Raw genomic sequence first — 18,828 nt, 5'->3', positions numbered from 1 at the left:
AAACTTGTTGGAATAATAAGATAAATTGATTTATTTGAAGAGGAATGAAGAAACCCCTACCCCTTCCTTTTTATTTTTTATTTATTTATTTTATTTTATTTTCTCAAAATATGTGTAAACTTACTGGTACTTTGCATTTATATTGTATATGTGCCTTGCTTAATATTTGTTGATTTATATTTGTCAGCGCCATTGTGTATGTATATTCTGTTCAATGTGTTCAATAAAAAAAAAAAAAAAGTTCTCCGTCTCACGCAACTCTCGCGAGACGCGCAAGAGAGCCGTAGCAACAAGATCTCGCGAGAAGCGCCGCGATCACAGCAACAAGACAACCAAAATAAAGTGAGCACAACAAACCCGTAACGCATGATGGCGGCGTCGCTGCTGCGCCGGGACAAGAAATCCACCGCCGCCCATCTGAAAGCAGACCTCAAGAGGAGCGACAACAGCTCAGGGCTGCGGCAACTGCAGGAGTTGCTGGATAGCGTGCTAAACGCGGAGCGGGGCTCGGACCCTGAGGATCTGGAGTGGTGTAAATGGCTGCTGGCTGGGGGCGACGGCTTCGACGACTTCTGCCGGACCGTCCGGTCCTACGATAACGCCACCCTCTGCGGACTGGTGTGGACTGCCAACTTCGTGGCGTACCGCTGCCGGACTTGCGGCATCTCGCCGTGCATGTCGTTATGCGCGGAGTGCTTCAATAACGGCGATCACACGGGCCACGATTTTAACATGTTCCGGAGTCAGGCTGGCGGGGCCTGTGACTGCGGGGACGGGAACGTGATGAGAGAGAGCGGGTTAGTAGACACTCACAGACTGACAGGGGCTGTGGCTCAAACCATCAGTGAGCTGTTACCCGGAAAGCGTTTAGGCGCATCCCGAGCCAGCCGCAGATTTGTGCGTCGTAGCATAGGCGATTAAGCGCAGCCAAAATCAGCAGCGTTTCTGGAGATCATAATGTGTAAATCTCGACATTATTATTATTGAGCATCATAACACAAGCATATCGCAAATGTCATCCTGGACCAGAAAACCAGTCATAAGGGTCAATTTTTGGAAATTGAGATTTATAAATCTCAAATCTGAATAAATAAGCTTTTAATTGATGCATGGTTTGTTAGGATAGGACAATATTTGGCCGAGATACAACTATTTGAATATCTGGAATCTGAGGGTACAAAGAAATCAAAATATTGAGAAAATTGCCTTTAAAGTTGTACAAATGAAGCTCTTAGCTATGCATATTACTAATCAAAAAATTAAGTTTTGATAGGAAATTTACAAAATATCCTCATGGAATGTGATCTTTACTTAATATCCTAATGATTTTTGGCATAAAATAAAAATTGATCATTTTTACCCTTACAATGGCTATTGCTACAAATATACCTGCTGCTGCTTATGACTGGTTTTGTGGTCGAGGGTCACAAATGACCAGCAGAATTTAAGGGTCATAGTCTCCAGCCTGGTGTGATGACTTCATAGACAGCATTTTAATAGCGTTATGCTGTAGGTGAATTCATATCATGGAAATCTTTGGAGACTTTTATTTCTCCAGCAGTGTTCCAAATACGCAGCATTTTTGTAGTTTTTATAGGTAGGTGCATTCTGGTTCAGTTGCATGTTGGGCATCGAAAGAGTACTCCTGTTTTTTAATGTCATAGTCCCAGACCTACAGACTCACAATTTTTGTGAATTATGATATAGGCACATCCAGAGCTAGAAGCTTTTTTGGGGATTATATCATAAAGTTGCCTTTCTTGACCTATTATTATAATTATGATGATGATGATTATATTAATAACTTATAACTAAAACTTAACTGAAATACATTTTAAAAAGTAAACATTTTATGTCAGCTAGTAAAAAGGCAACGTTTTTCATTTTTGTTTAGTGTAAGTTGAAGTTCTAAAATAATAAAAATGGCAAACAAAATGACTAAAACCATAATATTAAAGTAAAACCAAAATAAAAACGGAAAATAAAAATATAATCTAATTCACAATATTAACAAAAATATAATTGTGTATTAATGATGATAAAATAACACTGATCATAAGATAATCGTGTCCCAGATCTGCAGCAGTATTGGAGACCCATACAACTTTTTGGTTGTATGATATATTAGGTGAATTCTAAATATGCAGTATTTGTAATAATCTCAAACCATATATGCTGTCTACCTAGTCATCATTATCAGCACAATTTTTGGTCCTCATAACAGTAGCTTGTTGATATCACATTATAGATGCATTCTGGTTCAGCAGCATCATAGGAGTACCACAAATAAGCAGAAATTTTGGGCATCACAGTCTTAAACTTAATGAGCTGTCTACCTAGACATTGTTTTTGGAAACCATATATAGGCACATCCCGACTCGTCAAATGTTTTTTGCATAATAGTCTCAAATCTTAGTGATCAGCCTCACCAATTAAGGATTACTGGATATCAGCGTTTCTAAGTCTGCTGTTTTTTTGTGCATCTCATTTTCAAGCTAGTGACCTGATTACCTAGGGCATCATATCACTGACACATCATATGTGTCCAGCCTTTCGTGCTGATTGGGAAATCAAATCATATATCCATCCTGAATTGACACCATTTTGGGTATTGTCACAAACTTAGTGTGCTGCTGCCTACCTAGACAGAAAGAATGAAAACACTGGCATGTTCTAAATCAGCATCATATTATAGAGGTGTTTTAGTTGAGCATTATTTTTGAGGATCACAGACCCCAGAATTAGACATTCCAGAATTAGCATGTATGAATATCAAACGAAAATGCCCTCAAATGTAGTGAAATTTGGTTTATACCATAGGTGTTTCTGGGCACCAAAGACATGTTCCAAATCAACAAAATATTTGGGTGTCAAAAATGACCAGAATTTCCAGCATTTTATGCACTAAAAATGGTGTAGGAAATTTCACAGAAATGAATAGGGGTTAATAGTGTAGAGTGGGCTGTGGCACCTGATCACTGCCTTACAGAGAGTGACACAGTCTGGGTTATTTTTAACCCATCCACAGGGTCAGTGACAGGTCTCTTCCCTTCCTCCTCTCACACTACACACTGCACAGGGCCTTCACTTAAAGGTTTGTGCTGCGAGATAGATAGACAGACGTGTGGAGGTTCACAAATGGGGCCCGGATATGACTGCTGTCAGCTGGAGCTCAAAAGATTCACTGTATTTGATCAGTAAAGGGTTTAATTATCACGGAGTGTTCTGCTGTACAGGAATGAGGATATTGGCAGTTTTATTCTTGGAAGGAGTGTAGTGTGAGAAAACATCAGCTCTGCTAACACTTTTGCTTTTGCTCTGGAGAGTGACGTCAAACTACTTGCATGTTCTTTCTGGTTCAAAGTGACTGTCACTAGACCCAGTCATCTCTATTCTTATGTAAATAAAAAAAAATCCATGGTCTTCTTAGCCATGTTTACTGCCAAGTTTACAGAAGATATTTACTGTGTGTCCTTACAGCTTAATCTTTAGGTTATCAGTAATATGTGACGTGACAGATGCTATAAATGCTAAAATAGCACTGTTGGGTTCCAGAGATTAAATAAGCGATGCACTGAAATGCTTTGTCATTCATTTAGTTTTCATTTAGCTGCTAACCAAAAATAGTTTAATCAATTAATTAATCAAATTGAGACTCAAAAATTGCTACTGCTTGAACTGAGCCGGCTTAAGCAGTCTATCACACCTCATTGGAACACGTCAAAACTGTTTTGTGAAATGTTTCATATCAAAACTAACAATTGCAATTATTAGATGGGAGAAGCACTACAAGTAATGTTTGGAAATTTTGCTCTAACATCAGAAACAGCTTAGACTAATGGGATTTAAGCTTCGAAATTGGTTTATTAAAATGAAGATCAATTAAAGTCCAAAAATTAATATTGTCAACCCAGCCCGAGCGTGTACACATCTGACATTTACGTGTTTTAGCTCATTCACTTTGTGTGCACAAAATAGATGCTGACAAAGTCAAAACGTGACACCCGAAAAGTGCTAATTAAATGCTGCTGTTTCCGTCAGTGGTTTCAGCCCTCCAAAACCATTTGGTCATTCATCTGCCTCCATGTTTTTAGCGGAACAGCCACATCTCAAAATCCAATCAACAACCAATGTGTAGAATTTAGTCCTCACTCTACATTTTTTTTTTTTCATTAAGCCTTTATACTCTGATATATGTCAGAATGCGAAAGAAAATATCTGTCACTGCTTGCATTTCACTGTGACTTTAATAGCCAGTATTTTTGTGAGGGAAATACACTACCCATAATTCTGAACAGAGATTGACCAATCACAGAAGTTGCTGTTACCATGGAAAAGAAAACCACAAGACATGAACTCTGCAGCAGCCACTGACTCCCATGAAGCATTGTAATTGGTGTAATTGAGTCTTTCTCTCCACACTCCCAGTCTACTTGCATATTTCTATATGTACTAACATTTTGCAATAAAGAGCATTGTTTTTATGCTTATTTAGAAGTGACTTATAAATGCCATTGTATACATTGCATGTATATTTTATATTGTGTGTGTTGCATTGCTTCATGGGATAAATAGTGCATTCCCAATTTAAAAAAAAATATATATATTAAGTGCATGTTTGTCTGTTTTTCACCTTTGAGCTGGCTGGTTTGGCCCTGCCCATTATTGAACTCTCAGCAATGAAAACAAATGGGCAAAATACACTGTTGTATAATGATCAACTCAGATCTTTTATTCCTACACCGCCTCTATGCTAGTGAAAAACCTGAAGAATTCTATATTCTGTAGTACATCGACCCATTGATCTTTATGAAAACAGACTCTAACCTCAGACATCAGATAGATAGGATTAAAATGTTTAATACAGGCAAGACTGGAGTTTTTTCCAGTAAATTAATTTGTATTTATTACAATGAAAATATAACTTTTGTACACTAAACAGCAAATTCAGCTCAGCTTGGCATGTTAAATTCTGATTCAAATGCTCTTGTGTGACAGGTTTTGCAGTAGGCATCGGTTAAAAACGGGAGAGAATGTGCCATCAGTCCCTCGGGATTTGCTGCTCATGTCTGAGATGGTGCTGCCGCGGTTTATCATCACTATCATTCAGTACCTGAGAGACGGCTACACTGAGCCAGGTGAGGACACCATATCACACAAAGAAATGCTTCATATAAAAAAAAAAAAAAATGTGTTGGAAGTTTCACCGTCAGGATATCCAAGATGTAGATGAGTTTGTTTCCTTATGGGAACAGATTTGGAGAAATTGCATCACTTGTTCACTACTTAAGACTATGCAGTGAATGGGTGCCGTCAGAGTGAGAGTCCAAACATCTGATAAAAACATCACAATAATCCACACCACTACAGTACATCAGTTAACATCTTGTGAAGTAAAAAGCTGCATGTTTGTAAAAAACAAATCTATCAAGGCAGTTTAATTTTAAACATCACTTATTCTGACCCATATATGAGTCCGAACTACATAACGCTTTATCCAGTTAAAAAGTTGTCCTCCCACATCAAAATCAACCGATAACTGTTTTGGATTGTAAATTGTTCTTGGTCTGCATATTTCTCTCCTTATTCAGACAAGACAACTTTTTCCCTGGAGAAAGCAATATTATGAATAGAGGACTCCTATTTTAGCTGGATACAATGGTTTAAGTTAAAAGCGTCTTAATGATGGATTTGTTTGTTACAGCTTTTCACTTCACATGATTATTAGATATTTCTGTGGATTATTATAATGATGTTTTTGCCAGCTGTTTGGACTCTCATTTTGACGGCACCCATTCACTGCAGAGGATCTATTTGTGAGCAAGTTATGTCAGAATGTTGGTGATCAAAGCGTTTTCTGTACCCGTTGTCTTCCATATTTTTCATTTTCCATGTCTATCCATATTGTCTACCTGTATTTTGTCTGTATAATGGAAGTTAATGGGAATCAAAACTGCTCAGTTAGTCTTCATTCATTTTTAATGCACATGTACTGCTGTAACTATTTCCATTTTCCTTTTGGAGAAATTCTGTATTTTAAATGTGTTTGTCAGCTAAAGGCTATTCTGTTAATTTGTACACTAGATTGCCTCAAAGTTCATAGAGATGAACTAAAAGCCACAATGCTCAAATTTTCATTTCATGGGGTCTATGTTTAGTTTGGAGCTGGTTCAGTGGATTCAGCTTATGAACTGATCAGGAAAAAAAATTATTGCTTTGCTTTTACAATTAGGATATTAAAAAACCCCCAGCAATGAATAAGGTCAATTGCTTTCCCTGTGCTTTTGAATAATATTAGCCCTATGTATGGCGTGTACTGGCTGAGCCTGCTAATCGTGCCCACTGGGGTAACACATGCTGCTTTATTTTGTCACTCACAAATATCTTATCATGTGCCGGCAGAGTCGGCTGCTGACAGAGATCTGCAGAAGGTTCTGCAGCAGTTAGAGCCGCACATATCCTTCTTAGAAGAGCTCACCAAGATGGGTGGGGCCATGCGCACTGTTCTCACCAAGATCTTAACCAATCAGCAGACCTTTAAAGAACTGAGCATGGGTGAGTATTTCTGAAATGTGTTGGGATTGCCCGTAGTGTAGCTGGAAAAAGGAAAGTTGTTCAAATAGTGATTGCATGCATCTTGTTTTTGTTTTTCCAGCCATTTGAATTTTTAATTACCTTTTGGTTGTATTTATCAGGTTATTTATTTATTTGACCATTTCCACACTCCCACCCTTACAATTAAAAAGTCTGTTTTTGTTGCCATGCCATTAAAAACCTATATATGCCAATGACCTTTATGATTGGCTGTCTTCTTCTAATATGAAAAAAACTGATATTTACTGCATGGAAAAGTGCAATGATCATGGATCTTGTTAAACTTTGGCTTTTTTGGGAGCCATAAACATTACAATGTTTGGCAACTTTCTGTTAGTTAACTAATTGTGACCCTGGACCACAAAACCAGTCATAAGTAGCTTGGGTATATTTGTAACATTGTAACATGATGTTTCTTTTATGCCAAAAATCATTAGGATATTAAGTAAAGATCATGTTCCATGAAGATATTTTGTAAATTTCCTACCATAAATATATCAAAAAGTAATTTTTGATTGGTAATATGCATTGCTAAGGACTGCGTTTGGACAACTTTAAGGCGATTTTTCTCAATGCTTTGAATTCAAATTCCAGATTTTCAAATAGTTGCATCTTTGCCAAATATTGTCCTATCCTAACAAACCATACATCAATGGAAAGCTTATTTATCGAAGCTAAGTGAATTAAAAAAAATTGACCCTGTTTTGTTGTCCAGGGTCACAAATGTTTAGGATAATAGCACATACAGTCTATAAAGGTTCTTTTCCACAAAAGCTTCTTTAAGTTGGAACAAGTTTCTTCAGTTTATTAAAATGTTCTCCACGCTAAACAAATTGTTATTTTAAGAACTGTTCAGAGAGGTTGTTTAAAAATGGTTCTTCTGTGGCACTGCTGCAAAAATCCCCTTTTAGAACCTTATTTTTGTATCCTATATCCTACTTCCCTATTACTTAACATTTCTGAACTGTTGTTACTGACTTTTATGCATTGATGTATTTTGGTTTTTAACATTTATCAATTCAACTATTTTTAATTAAGCAGTTTTTAATGGGCTTTTTTGTCTGAGGAAGATGTTTTCTGTTCTTTTTCAGACTTCATATGACCCCCTTTAAAAATATCCTCAAAAAACAAACTCATTTTCATGTTCACACTTTTATATTGTCCCGCACCCACAGGTCAAGAGGCGAATGTTTATGCAAAAAGGAATTATGAGAAGTATTTGTCAGCATTGAAGAGTTCAGGTCTGGTGTCAGTGGAGGAGAAAGGAGCAGGTGCTGGGGCAACAGATACTCCTGCTAGCGCAGGAGCGCTCGGTCTACTGGGTAACACTTGCTGCCTCTTCTGTGCTTTATTCCTGATTGGTCATTAGGGAGAGACATGTTTGAAACTTTGGTAACAATATTTTTCTTCATGTTTGTTATTATTTTAGGAGCTACTGCTGCTGCCAGTTTGGAAGACTCGAGCAAAGAGGTAGGCACTCAGACTGGGATATATAAAATGTGACCCAGTAACCAGTCAAAACGAGCACAGCAGGGTGTGTCTTCCCTTTGTCATTGTTGAGAATGCAGCCTTCTTTTTTTGGCCACTGAAAGGGAATTGTTTTAGCTGTGCTCATTGTTGAGAAGAGTGGGTCAAATTAAAAGCAGTTCATGTCTTTGTTTGACAGGAGGATCAGGATGGGCTGCAGGGTGTGGGCCAGAGGAAAAGAGTGAAGCTCAGTAGCAGTACCAAAGGTAGATCCCATTGCATCTCATCATTCTTAAATTTCATGAACCATTATTCCCCAAATAATGTAGTAACAAAACAATTACATCTCTTTGCTATTTTCCTGTTTTGTTAGATCCATCCATAATGGACACCCTGAAACATAAATGTTTTTTAGAAGAGTTATTGTTTTGGACTATTAAGTATGAATTTCCACAGAAGATGGTCACTTTTTTGCTCAACATGTTGCCAGATCAGGATTACAAGGTATTAAATGCTGTTAAACTCTTACATATGCAGGATCCAAAATTAAAATGTACTGCCTTCTTTCCAATTGTTATTCTCTCTGCAACTTTGGGAGTGTTAATATTGGACCTTGTTCATATGAGTAGTGTTGTACCAGATGTTCTTAACTACTAGTAACCAACACTGTACTTTATCTTGTTGCACCATGTGTTAAGACTGATTGTAGCTAGTAGGTTGTAAGCTCTCCATAAAGTAATGTGTAGTTGCATAATATGAAGTTTACCTTCAGTGTTTGTTCTGTTAAGAGACGACAAAAAAAAAAAAGGAGAAAAATTATACTTCAATGCTTTTTTTTTTACAAAACTTTTCCTTTCACTTGCAAAACTTTTAAGTCTAACAAATATGTTTATCCAAATATCTACAAATCTGTAATGGTGTGTAAATTTAACTTAATGTCCCTTTACACCACTACATAACGTATAGCTCGTGCAACCGGTCCATGATCTCTAAATAATATTTTTATTATTTATTTAACGTGGAATTCCTTCTCCTGTGCCACAGATCACGTTCACTAAAACATTTGTACAACACTATGCCTTCATCATGAAGACCCTCATGAAGAGTCACGAGTCGGACACCATGTCCAACCGCATCGTTCACATCAGCGTGCAGCTCTTCAGTAATGAGGAGCTGGCGAGGCACGTCACAGAGGAGTGCCAGTTACTGGACATCATGGTCACTGTGCTCCTCTACATGATGGAGAGCTGCCTTATCAAGAGCGAACTGCAAGGTAACAAAACAAACACAGTGTCTGCTGTAGGATGCTCTGATCGATCGGCTGGAGATCAGTGTTGGTCGATAATCACATTTTATGACTCGATCGGTACTCACTACACTTGGCTGATCTCACAAACCGATCGCAGTTTTATGACGTCAACGTGTGAGGACGTACATGATGCGTGGGGACATAAATGATTTGGCGCCGCAGTCATGTCATCGCCGGTTTGGAAATGCTATGACATTTTGAGAAACAATGAAAAATTCACTATTCGTCGTGTATGTTTTGCATGATGATATGATGAATGGATGGTTCCTTTTTAACAGCACATTCAGTGATGTTCGAGCTGATCTGCGCACGTTACGGCTCCGTGGGAATCGGTGCTGATCGCGGCCACTCAGTCAATGCTTGTTTATACCAGCCGTGCGGCGACATGTTTCTGAAGTGCCTCTCCACGCTGCTTGGCTAAAAATAGTCTTTTATGAGTTGGCACCGTGTGGAGGACGGAACACAACCTCGTCGGAGCCGTAAGGGGTAGCGGTAACATAATACGCTGATCGTGGGCTACTTTTAAATGAACATTTATTTATAAAACAAATTTTGGCCATATTAGCCTATTCAGTAGCAATTCTATTCTATTCAGCAATTCTAGCCTATTCAGTGACTTCTCAATTTTAGGAAATTAAATGTTTATTTTGTCTTCCACAGTTTACTATTGGATAATGTTTAAATAAACTTTTGGGGTGCGTCAGACTGCTCCATTTTATTTGTATTTATTTTAGTGCTGTAAAACGATTAATCCAAAATAAAAGTTTTTTTTTACAGAATATATGCGTGTATACGGTGTATATTATTATGTACATATAAATACAAACACATGTATGTATGTATTTTTATATATATACATACACATACACACACAGGTGCTGGTCATAAAATTAGAATATCATGAAAAAGTTGATTTATTTCAGTAATAACATTCAAAAAGTGAAACTTGTATATTAGATTCATTCATTACACACAGACTGATATATTTCAAATGTTTATTTCCTTTAATTTTGATGATTATAACTGACAACTAATGAAAGTCCCAAATTCAGTATCTCAGAAAATTAGAATATCAATTAAGACCAATGCAAAAAAAATATCTTTAGAAATGTTGGCCAACTGAAAAGTATGAACATGAAAAGTATGAGCATGTACAGCACTCAATATTTAGTTGGGGCTCCTTTGGCCTGGATTACTGCAGCAATGCGGCGTGGCATGGAGTCGATCAGTCTGTGGCACTGCTCAGGTGTTATGAGAGCCCATGTTGCTCTGATAGTGGCCTTCAGCTCTTCTGAATTGTTGGGTCTGGCGTATTGCATCTTCCTCTTCACAATACCCCATAGGTTTTCTATGGGGTTAAGGTCAGGCGAGTTTGCTGGCCAATCAAGAACAGGGATACCATGGTCCTTAAACCAGGTACTGGTAGCTTTGGCAGTGTGTGCAGGTGCCAAGTCCTGTTGGAAAATGAAATCTGCATCTCCATAAAGTTGGTCAGCAGCAGGAAGCATGAAGTGCTCTAAAACTTCCTGGTAGACGGCTGCGTTGACCTTGGACCTCAGAAAACACAATGGACCAACACCAGCAGATGACATGGCACCCAAAACCATCAATGACTGTGGAAACTTTACACTGGACCTCAAGCAACGTGGATTATGTGCCTCTCCTCTCTTCCTCCAGACTCTGGGACCTTGATTTCCAAAGGAAATGCAAAATTTACTTTCATCAGAGAACATAACTTTGGACCACTCAGCAGCAGTCCAGTCAAGACGCTTCTGACGCTGTCTCTTGTTCAAGAGTGGCTTGACACAAGGAATGCGACAGCTGAAACCCATGTCTTGCATACGTCTGTGCGTGGTGCTTCTTGAAGCACTGACTCCAGCTGCAGTCCACTCTTTGTGACTCTCCCCCACATTTTTGAATGGGTTTTGTTTCACAATCCTCTCCAGGGTGCGGTTATCCCTATTGCTTGTACGCTTTTTTCTATCACATCTTGTCCTTCCCTTCGCCTCTCTCTATTAATGTGCTTGGACACAGAGCTCTGTGAACAGCCAGCCTCTTTAGCAATGACCTTTTGTGTCTTGCCCTCCTTGTGCAAGGTGTCAATGGTCTTCTTTTGGACAACTGTCAAGTCAGCAGTCTTCCCCATGATTGTGTAGCCTACAAAACTAGACTGAGACCATTTAAAGGCTTTTGCAGGTGTTTTGAGTTAATTAGCTGATTAGCGTGTGGCACCAGGTGTCTTCAATATTGAACATTTTCACAATATTCTAATTTTCTGAGATACTGAATTTGGGACTTTCATTAGTTGTCAGTTATAATCGTCAAAATTAAAGGAAATAAACATTTGAAATATATCAGTCTGTGTGTAATGAATGGATCTATCTAATATACAAGTTTCACTTTTTGAATGGTATTACTGAAATAAATCAACTTTTTCATGATATTCTAATTTTATGACCAGCACCTGTATATATAATATGTACATGTAAATATTTTCAAAATATATACTGTGTGTGTATTTATATATACATAATAAAAATACACAGTACACACATATATAATGTAAACAAACTTTTATTTTGGATGTGGCTAATTGTTTGACAGAACTGGTTTATTTTTATCTTATATTAAGTATCCTTATATACATAATGCTATGCATAAACCCCATTTTAAAGGCATATTAAAAAATATACTGTATAAAGAATATTTTTTGTGATTATTTATATAACATTATTACATGTTATATAAAGCTTGAAGCATCAGAATCAGCATCGGTATCGGCCAATCAGCATGACAAGAAATCAGTACTCCGTATCGGCTGCAGAAATCCTGATCGGAGCATCCCTAGTATGCTGTGTTCGAAATGGCTTTCTACCATGCTGCAGTGTGTATACCATGCACCGTTTGCAAATGTATTGGATTGCTGGCTACTAAATGTCTTAATGCCTTCAATCTGTCACAGATGAGGAGAACAATCGTCACGTGGTGGTGAACTGTGGTGAAGCTCTTCTGAAGAATAACACCTACTGGCCTTTAGTTAGTGATTTTATTAATATCCTCTCGCACCAAAGTGTGGCCAAGCGCTTCCTGGAGGATCATTCTCTGTTGCTGCTATGGATGAGTTTCGTCTCCTTCTTTCAAGGTCAATAACTGAGAGAAAATCCTGCACTCATAGCTTTTTTCCTTCAGTCCTATGAATAGCAAAATGCAAATGAATTCGTGTTTGCTTAATTAAGCAATGAGTTATGAGAGGCTTGCTTTGTTGTAAAATCGATATTGTGACTGCACTTAGAAGATGGCTTGGCCTTGGATGTCTTTTTTAAATCCTAACTACATTGTAAAAAGCATTCATTAAGGCTTGTTGATTAAAATTAAAGAACTCTCTGTACAATGTAGGTTATGTTACAGCTGAAACTTGATCTCAGTGAGTCAATAATTCACTCTGATGTTATGGATTTCTTCTATGTGCCTTTTTCTGTGTTAGGGATGAATCTGAATAAGAGAGAGCTGAATGAGCACGTGGAGTTTGAGTCTCAGACGTATTATGCCGCGTTTGCAGCTGAGCTGGAGGCCTGTGCTCAACCCATGTGGGGTCTCCTGACACACTGCAAAGTGAAAGTGAGTCTACAGTCATCTCTACATGCATCACACTCCAGCATCTTTTTATTTTTAAAATGCTCTCATTTTAGATGCTACATACGGAGTTCTATTTTAGTGTTTAAGAATGTATTATTGCAGGTTTGTGCCTTCTACAATTGTTGTTGTAGTACAATAGATACATGTATCTTGGTTGCTTTTAGGGGCCATTCACACAGAACACATTTTTGCATTACAAAATGTAAGCAGTAGAATGTGGGAGAGCACTGCGTCATGTGCAGGGTGCTGCAAAAGACATGAAACTTGTTCGGGGATCAAACATGTCTGTCTCCTGCATTTTTACATTTAAAAAAACCAATGGAAAAGCAGCGCAGTGGAATTCAAAATCGCATTCTGTGTGAACAGCCCCTTATTAGAGGTTTTAAAGAGGCTTGCGTATGAACTAAACATCTTGTGTATTGTCAGGAAACCCAAGAGTACACTAAGACAGTGGTGCGGTACTGTCTGGAAACTCTTCAGATGTGGTTTGATGCCATTGGGTTTGTTGATGAGGTACAGTCTTGGTTTTTACACTGTCTTGATAAACGTGGAACTGGTCAGTAACCACTCTCTCTCTGTCACAGCCTGCCCTCAACCAGCTGACCTTTCATTTACCTCTCCATAGATACTACGCCATGTTCCTCAGCAAGGTGAGCTTGACACACAGTTCAAGTTCGGTTGAGTGAATAGTTCAACATCTCACTCAAAGACAATCACTTGTCAATCCTACTTGTAAAACTGTGCAAGATTCATTAAAAAAATCAATGACAGTTAATCAATGATGTATTGATCTTTTACTCTCTGCGAGGAGCTGCTCCAGAATCAGATTTTAAATGGGGTCCAGCAGTTGATCTGTTTGAAGCCCTTTTTTTATTTATTTTTTGAGCATGATTATAAACTGATCTGTTTTTTCAGGGAGTGAAGTGTCAAGGTCTGGATTTAGACAGTTTGCTTCCAGATCAGGAGATGCTTATGAAGATCATGGTTCACCCTCTTCAGATACAGGTAATACACAATGAAGGTGAATAATGAGATTGATTAGAGAAGAATAAATCAACTGAAAACGAGCATCTGATTGTGTGTAATTAATCAGTAGCTCACCCAGAATGTACATTTTGTCAGCGTTTATTCACCCTCATGTTGAATACCAGACAATTTCTTATGGTTGACAGTTACCAAAGGAGCAGATATGACTTGCACGTTAAATTTCAAGGTCAAAATCACTGAACGTCTTCCCCACTATGGAGGACTAAGAGTGACAACTAAAATGAAATGAAGGAACAAGTTATCAATTTTATTTAATTTGTTTATTAATTCACACATTTATTTATTGACTTTTCCATTGTTACAGGTACCCAGAGACGTTTGTCATTAGGGGACACTGAATTAATTAGCTGTTACAATAAAATGTCAATACCAATTTACTTCATATTAAAATACAAAAATTTAAAAATAAAATAAAATGCATCATAGAAATACACAAAGTTCACTTAAAATCCGTAATTGTTTAAAAGTCTACACATAATAGGTGATCTCTCTGTTCGGCATCTGGGCAATGTCAGTTTATTAGAGTTTCTCATCTGGCGTCCAGTCAACTGCTCACTGAGTGGTGGTAGCCACTCTCTAAAACTAGACTTGTATAGCTTCCTAGCAAAATCAAGACACAGTTGAACTCCTCTGTCTGCTAGTGTGCACAATCCAAGAAGGGAGAGGGCGTCGGAATATCCTTGATACCTTTGTCCCAGTATGATTTTACAGACCTGTTTCTGCACACTTTCCAACCTTTTAATTTGATCAGTTGTCAATGAACTGTTCCAGACTGGGACTGCGTACTCTAACACAGGGCGCACATACCCTGTATAGATGATAACCAATTCTTGAGCTCGAACACCAAATTTCTTTAGCCGGCGGAGAGCAAAAAGCTTTCTATTGGCTGAGGACAACATGTGGACCACTTGACCATCCCATTTTAAGTCACTCTGGATGGTAACCCCTAAAACCATGGGCCATGGTCATGTCGTCCACATATTTCCAGTGGTCTGTTTGATCCTGGAGATCATTGTTAATCAGTGCTTGGAAGATTATGGGCCCCAATATGGTTCCCTGGGCAACTCCACATGAAGGATACTCCCAATCAGATAGATATCCCTGATAACGCACTCTTTGACGACGATTAGACATAAAATTACAAATCCATGGAATGAGACTAGGTCTCACTCCAAGATCAAGGAGGCACTTCACTGCAAAATCCGTTGTAACTAATGTGCACACGGAACATGGTTCTTCGCAGGCCTTATACACAAAATCCATCAGGCTAACCAGATTGTGTGTTGTTGAATGGTTCTGTCGACTACCAAACTGCATAGGGTCTAGGGTTTGGTGTGATATCGTTCAAGGGGCGGGAGAGATTGGGACACCTTGACTAACTTTGCGTTGGTCACATTAGCAGTTGTCACAAAATCTTGGGGGTTAATTCCCAGAACTTCAATTCGATCCGCCTTTTTCGCAGATTCACACACTGATTTAATTTTGCCGTGCCAAGCCCTCGGACTCCCTTTTATTTTACCTTCCACTCTTGATTTATAGAAGTATTTTTTTGCCGCATGTATTTCGCCTTTGGACTTTGTTCCTGTAGAACTTTGGTGGAGCACTTGATTTCCCAGTCTTGAATGCTTTTTGTCTCAGGCAGATTAAGCGATTAATCTTTGGAGTGATCCACGGTTTATCCGAGGGATACATTTTTACTTCATGGGAAAATGTCGGTCAATTTCAGGCAAGATAGTATTATAAAAGGCATTAGCTTTTTCGTCAGTACCTGTTGCTTCATTTACATCCTGCCATGATTGAGTAGTAATCCATCTACCAAGCTCATTCAGACTAGACTCTCTCATAGGTCGTATTACTCGCTTAATGCATTGGGGTGGTCTTACTTGTGCCTTAGGACTCCACAAGACACAATTGTGATCCGATGAACTAACGGGAGGGAGAATTTCAGGTTTCTTGTACACTGACTTGATGTTAGTAATGATCATGTCAAGAATCGCATGACCTCTAGTATTATTCTGGACAACCAGGCAAAGATTGTTATCCAAGCAGATATCAGGGACAAGTATGATGAGGCCAATATCTGGGTACTTAGTACGAAGCAGATCAAATGAAGCTATTAAGTGCTCGATTAGTTCGTCCTGATATAATGATTGTGGCGGTGAATACATTACACACACAGCAATTGCAAATACATGCCGCAAGGTCTCACTTTCACCCACAGACACTCAAGGTGATCGGGAACACTAATACAGGTTAAAGGATAAGATGGAACACTTTCTTTGATGTACATTGCAACCCCTCCACCTCGACGTGTGGTTCGACATTTAGAAAATAGTGTATCCATCGATAGCCAATAAAGCCTCAGGCATGCGGGGGGTAAACCAAGTCTCCAAACCTACATCCACATGATTTTCCATCAAAATGGCTTGAAACTCATCGAACTTGTTTACAAGAGATCTAGGGTTCGTCATCAAAAGAGTTGGTAACATAGCATAATTAGTTGGCCTTTTGTGCTCTAACTTTAATCAAACTGGATTCAGATTTATCCCTGTTTCTCACTCCAAACAAGCATGATGTTTTCTGCCCAAGTCTTCTGCCAACAATGGTCTTAATTTTACGCAAAGTGTTCTTACCCCCTCTGCATCCTCTTTTCCTAGTTGGTGCCTTTGCAAGGCCTTCATTATATAAGATCCTTCTTAGCCGAGGGCTTGGTGGAGGAGCTGATTGCTTGAGACTCTTCAGAAATTCCATAGAATACTTCAATATAGATACATTTTCAACCATTTTCAAAAAGGATGTTCCAGACTGTTCCAGTTTAGTACATAAGAAAACAAAACTTCAGAAGCTCAAGTGGATGGTTGTTCTAAAAAAAGATTCTTATAATATTACAGATATCACCTGTACAGATATCGCCAGATTGATTCCATAAAAATGGAAATTAGAAAAAGTAGGCAAATTAATAGACAATTTAAAAACTGCAGTTGAATCAAATATTACATGGTTTCTACATTTAAAAATAAATAGACATTTAAAACTATTTAATTTGTTTTAAAAGTTGTTAAAACAATAAAACAGGAAATTTGCCAACCGTGATTTTTCAGTTTGTCAAATGCTTTTTTAAAAAATCTATTCCAGTTTAAAAAATGCTGTTGGACAGTTCACTTGTTGTGCCCCCGACACTAAGCACAATTGACCTATCGGTAAGCCCTGCCCCCCCCTTGCCCCACAACGTTTTTGCACAATTTTGGACACAGAAGTCCACCAAAGGGAAATTAAATATTCCATGGAGGGATTTATAATATATATAAAAATAAATACGGTGGGTAACTCGGAGCGAGGGTTTACAGATCACAGTGCAAGCGGGAGGAGTCTCATATTACAGTCGGTCATCATGATCGCGGATGACATGCAGGATCAACACTGTTCATGTATCGCAGGGCACGATTAAATTTAATGTACATTTAACCAGTTTAATATGGAGAGGCACTAGAATGTAGACCTTGGCGTATGTGTTTTTGACCTACACTGTACAAGACGTGAGAACAGTCCGCTATTTAGGTTTGTACATTAGCATGGACTCACTAACTTTAACGTTAGCTAGTTTTAGACAGAGATACCTTGCTAAAGCACAAGATAACATTAACTTTGTAAAATTGTAACTTAATGAGAGTATGACAACCAAAAAAATGAAAGTTTTTGTCTTCATTTGTATTGGGGTTGAATACATAGGGACATTTTGCTCTGTTTTGCTTGGATTCAGGAAATATAATAAAATAAATTATATTGCTCATCCTCTCGGGATATCTGGAATCAGTGTTATAAGTACCCCAGGCACATCGTTTTTAAATTTTTTAAACATAAACCCCATAAAACCAGTAGCCCCTCGCAGAATAAAGATCCAGGGGGCGGGGTTGGATCCACATCGAGGGGGTGGAGATGGTAGGTTTAGGGGTGGGGATGGCTCGGTTTAGGGATCAGGGGGTGGAGACGGGTAGATTTAGGTATATGTAAGGTGGGAGGAGTTGGATCTAGATCCAACCATGCCCCCTGGATCTTGAGTTCTGCAGTGAGGACCATCTCCATAAAACCGATGCGAGCTTCGCATCTTCCAATGTTTCTCTATGGAGCTGAAACATAAAGATGTCCCAGTTCCGCTCTCCGTGCAACTGATACTCGACTGCCATTGGCTAGTCTGCGTTCGAGGGGAGGGGCTTACCGATAGGTCAATTGTTTCTTGTGACAGAGCAGTGAATTTATGAATTAAATAATGAAATGAGTTTTGAATTGAACACAAACAAGTCGTATTAAATAATTTTGTGATAATGGCATGGTGTTATATGTGACCCTGGACCACAAAACCAGTCATAAGGGTCAGTTTCTTGAAATTGAGATTTATACATCATCTGAAAGCTGAATAAATAAGCTTTAAATTAAGAAATTCGTACTTTGTTGTCCAAATGAAGTTCTTAGCAATGCATATTACTAATAAAAAATTAAGCTTTGATATATTTACGGTAGGAAATTTACAAAATATCTTCATGGAACATGATCTTTACTTAATATCCTAAGGATTTTTGGCATAAAAGAAAAATCTATAATTTTGACCCATACAATATATTTTTGGCTATTGCTACAAATACACTCGAGCTACTTATTACTGGTTTTTGTGGTCGAGGGTCAAATATTGTTCTTTTTGGAACTTGACTGTGTAAAGCACATGCACTTGTGTTGTATGGAATTAACCTGGACATTCTGTAAAACACAAAAAGATATGT

The 18,828-nt window shown here is 38.3% G+C and overlaps 1 protein-coding gene across 2 annotated transcripts in view; it reads left to right on the top strand.

The window, feature by feature from the left end:
• The first annotated feature begins 280 nt into the window (after positions 1–280).
• The window catches only part of LOC306876463 (E3 ubiquitin-protein ligase ubr3-like), an 80,157-nt gene continuing 61,609 nt past the window's right edge, over positions 281–18,828 (top strand). For both annotated transcript variants that reach the window (XM_079427639.1, XM_079427638.1), the window contains exons 1-13: positions 281–797; positions 4,999–5,138; positions 6,403–6,555; positions 7,770–7,916; positions 8,024–8,064; positions 8,261–8,327; positions 8,435–8,565; positions 9,106–9,334; positions 12,333–12,512; positions 12,855–12,988; positions 13,433–13,519; positions 13,591–13,656; positions 13,922–14,011. In XM_079427639.1, coding sequence (XP_079283765.1) covers positions 367–797; positions 4,999–5,138; positions 6,403–6,555; positions 7,770–7,916; positions 8,024–8,064; positions 8,261–8,327; positions 8,435–8,565; positions 9,106–9,334; positions 12,333–12,512; positions 12,855–12,988; positions 13,433–13,519; positions 13,591–13,656; positions 13,922–14,011 — 1,896 coding nt within the window. In that variant the 5' untranslated portion in view covers positions 281–366. The remainder of the gene's footprint in view (positions 798–4,998; positions 5,139–6,402; positions 6,556–7,769; positions 7,917–8,023; positions 8,065–8,260; positions 8,328–8,434; positions 8,566–9,105; positions 9,335–12,332; positions 12,513–12,854; positions 12,989–13,432; positions 13,520–13,590; positions 13,657–13,921; positions 14,012–18,828) is intronic.

The sequence above is a fragment of the Barbus barbus genome (genome assembly GCF_936440315.1).
Source record: "Barbus barbus genome assembly, chromosome: 10".
Taxonomy (NCBI): domain Eukaryota; kingdom Metazoa; phylum Chordata; class Actinopteri; order Cypriniformes; family Cyprinidae; genus Barbus; species Barbus barbus.
Note: the sequence above shows the minus strand (reverse complement) of the source record. Positions and strands in the feature narration are given on the sequence as shown.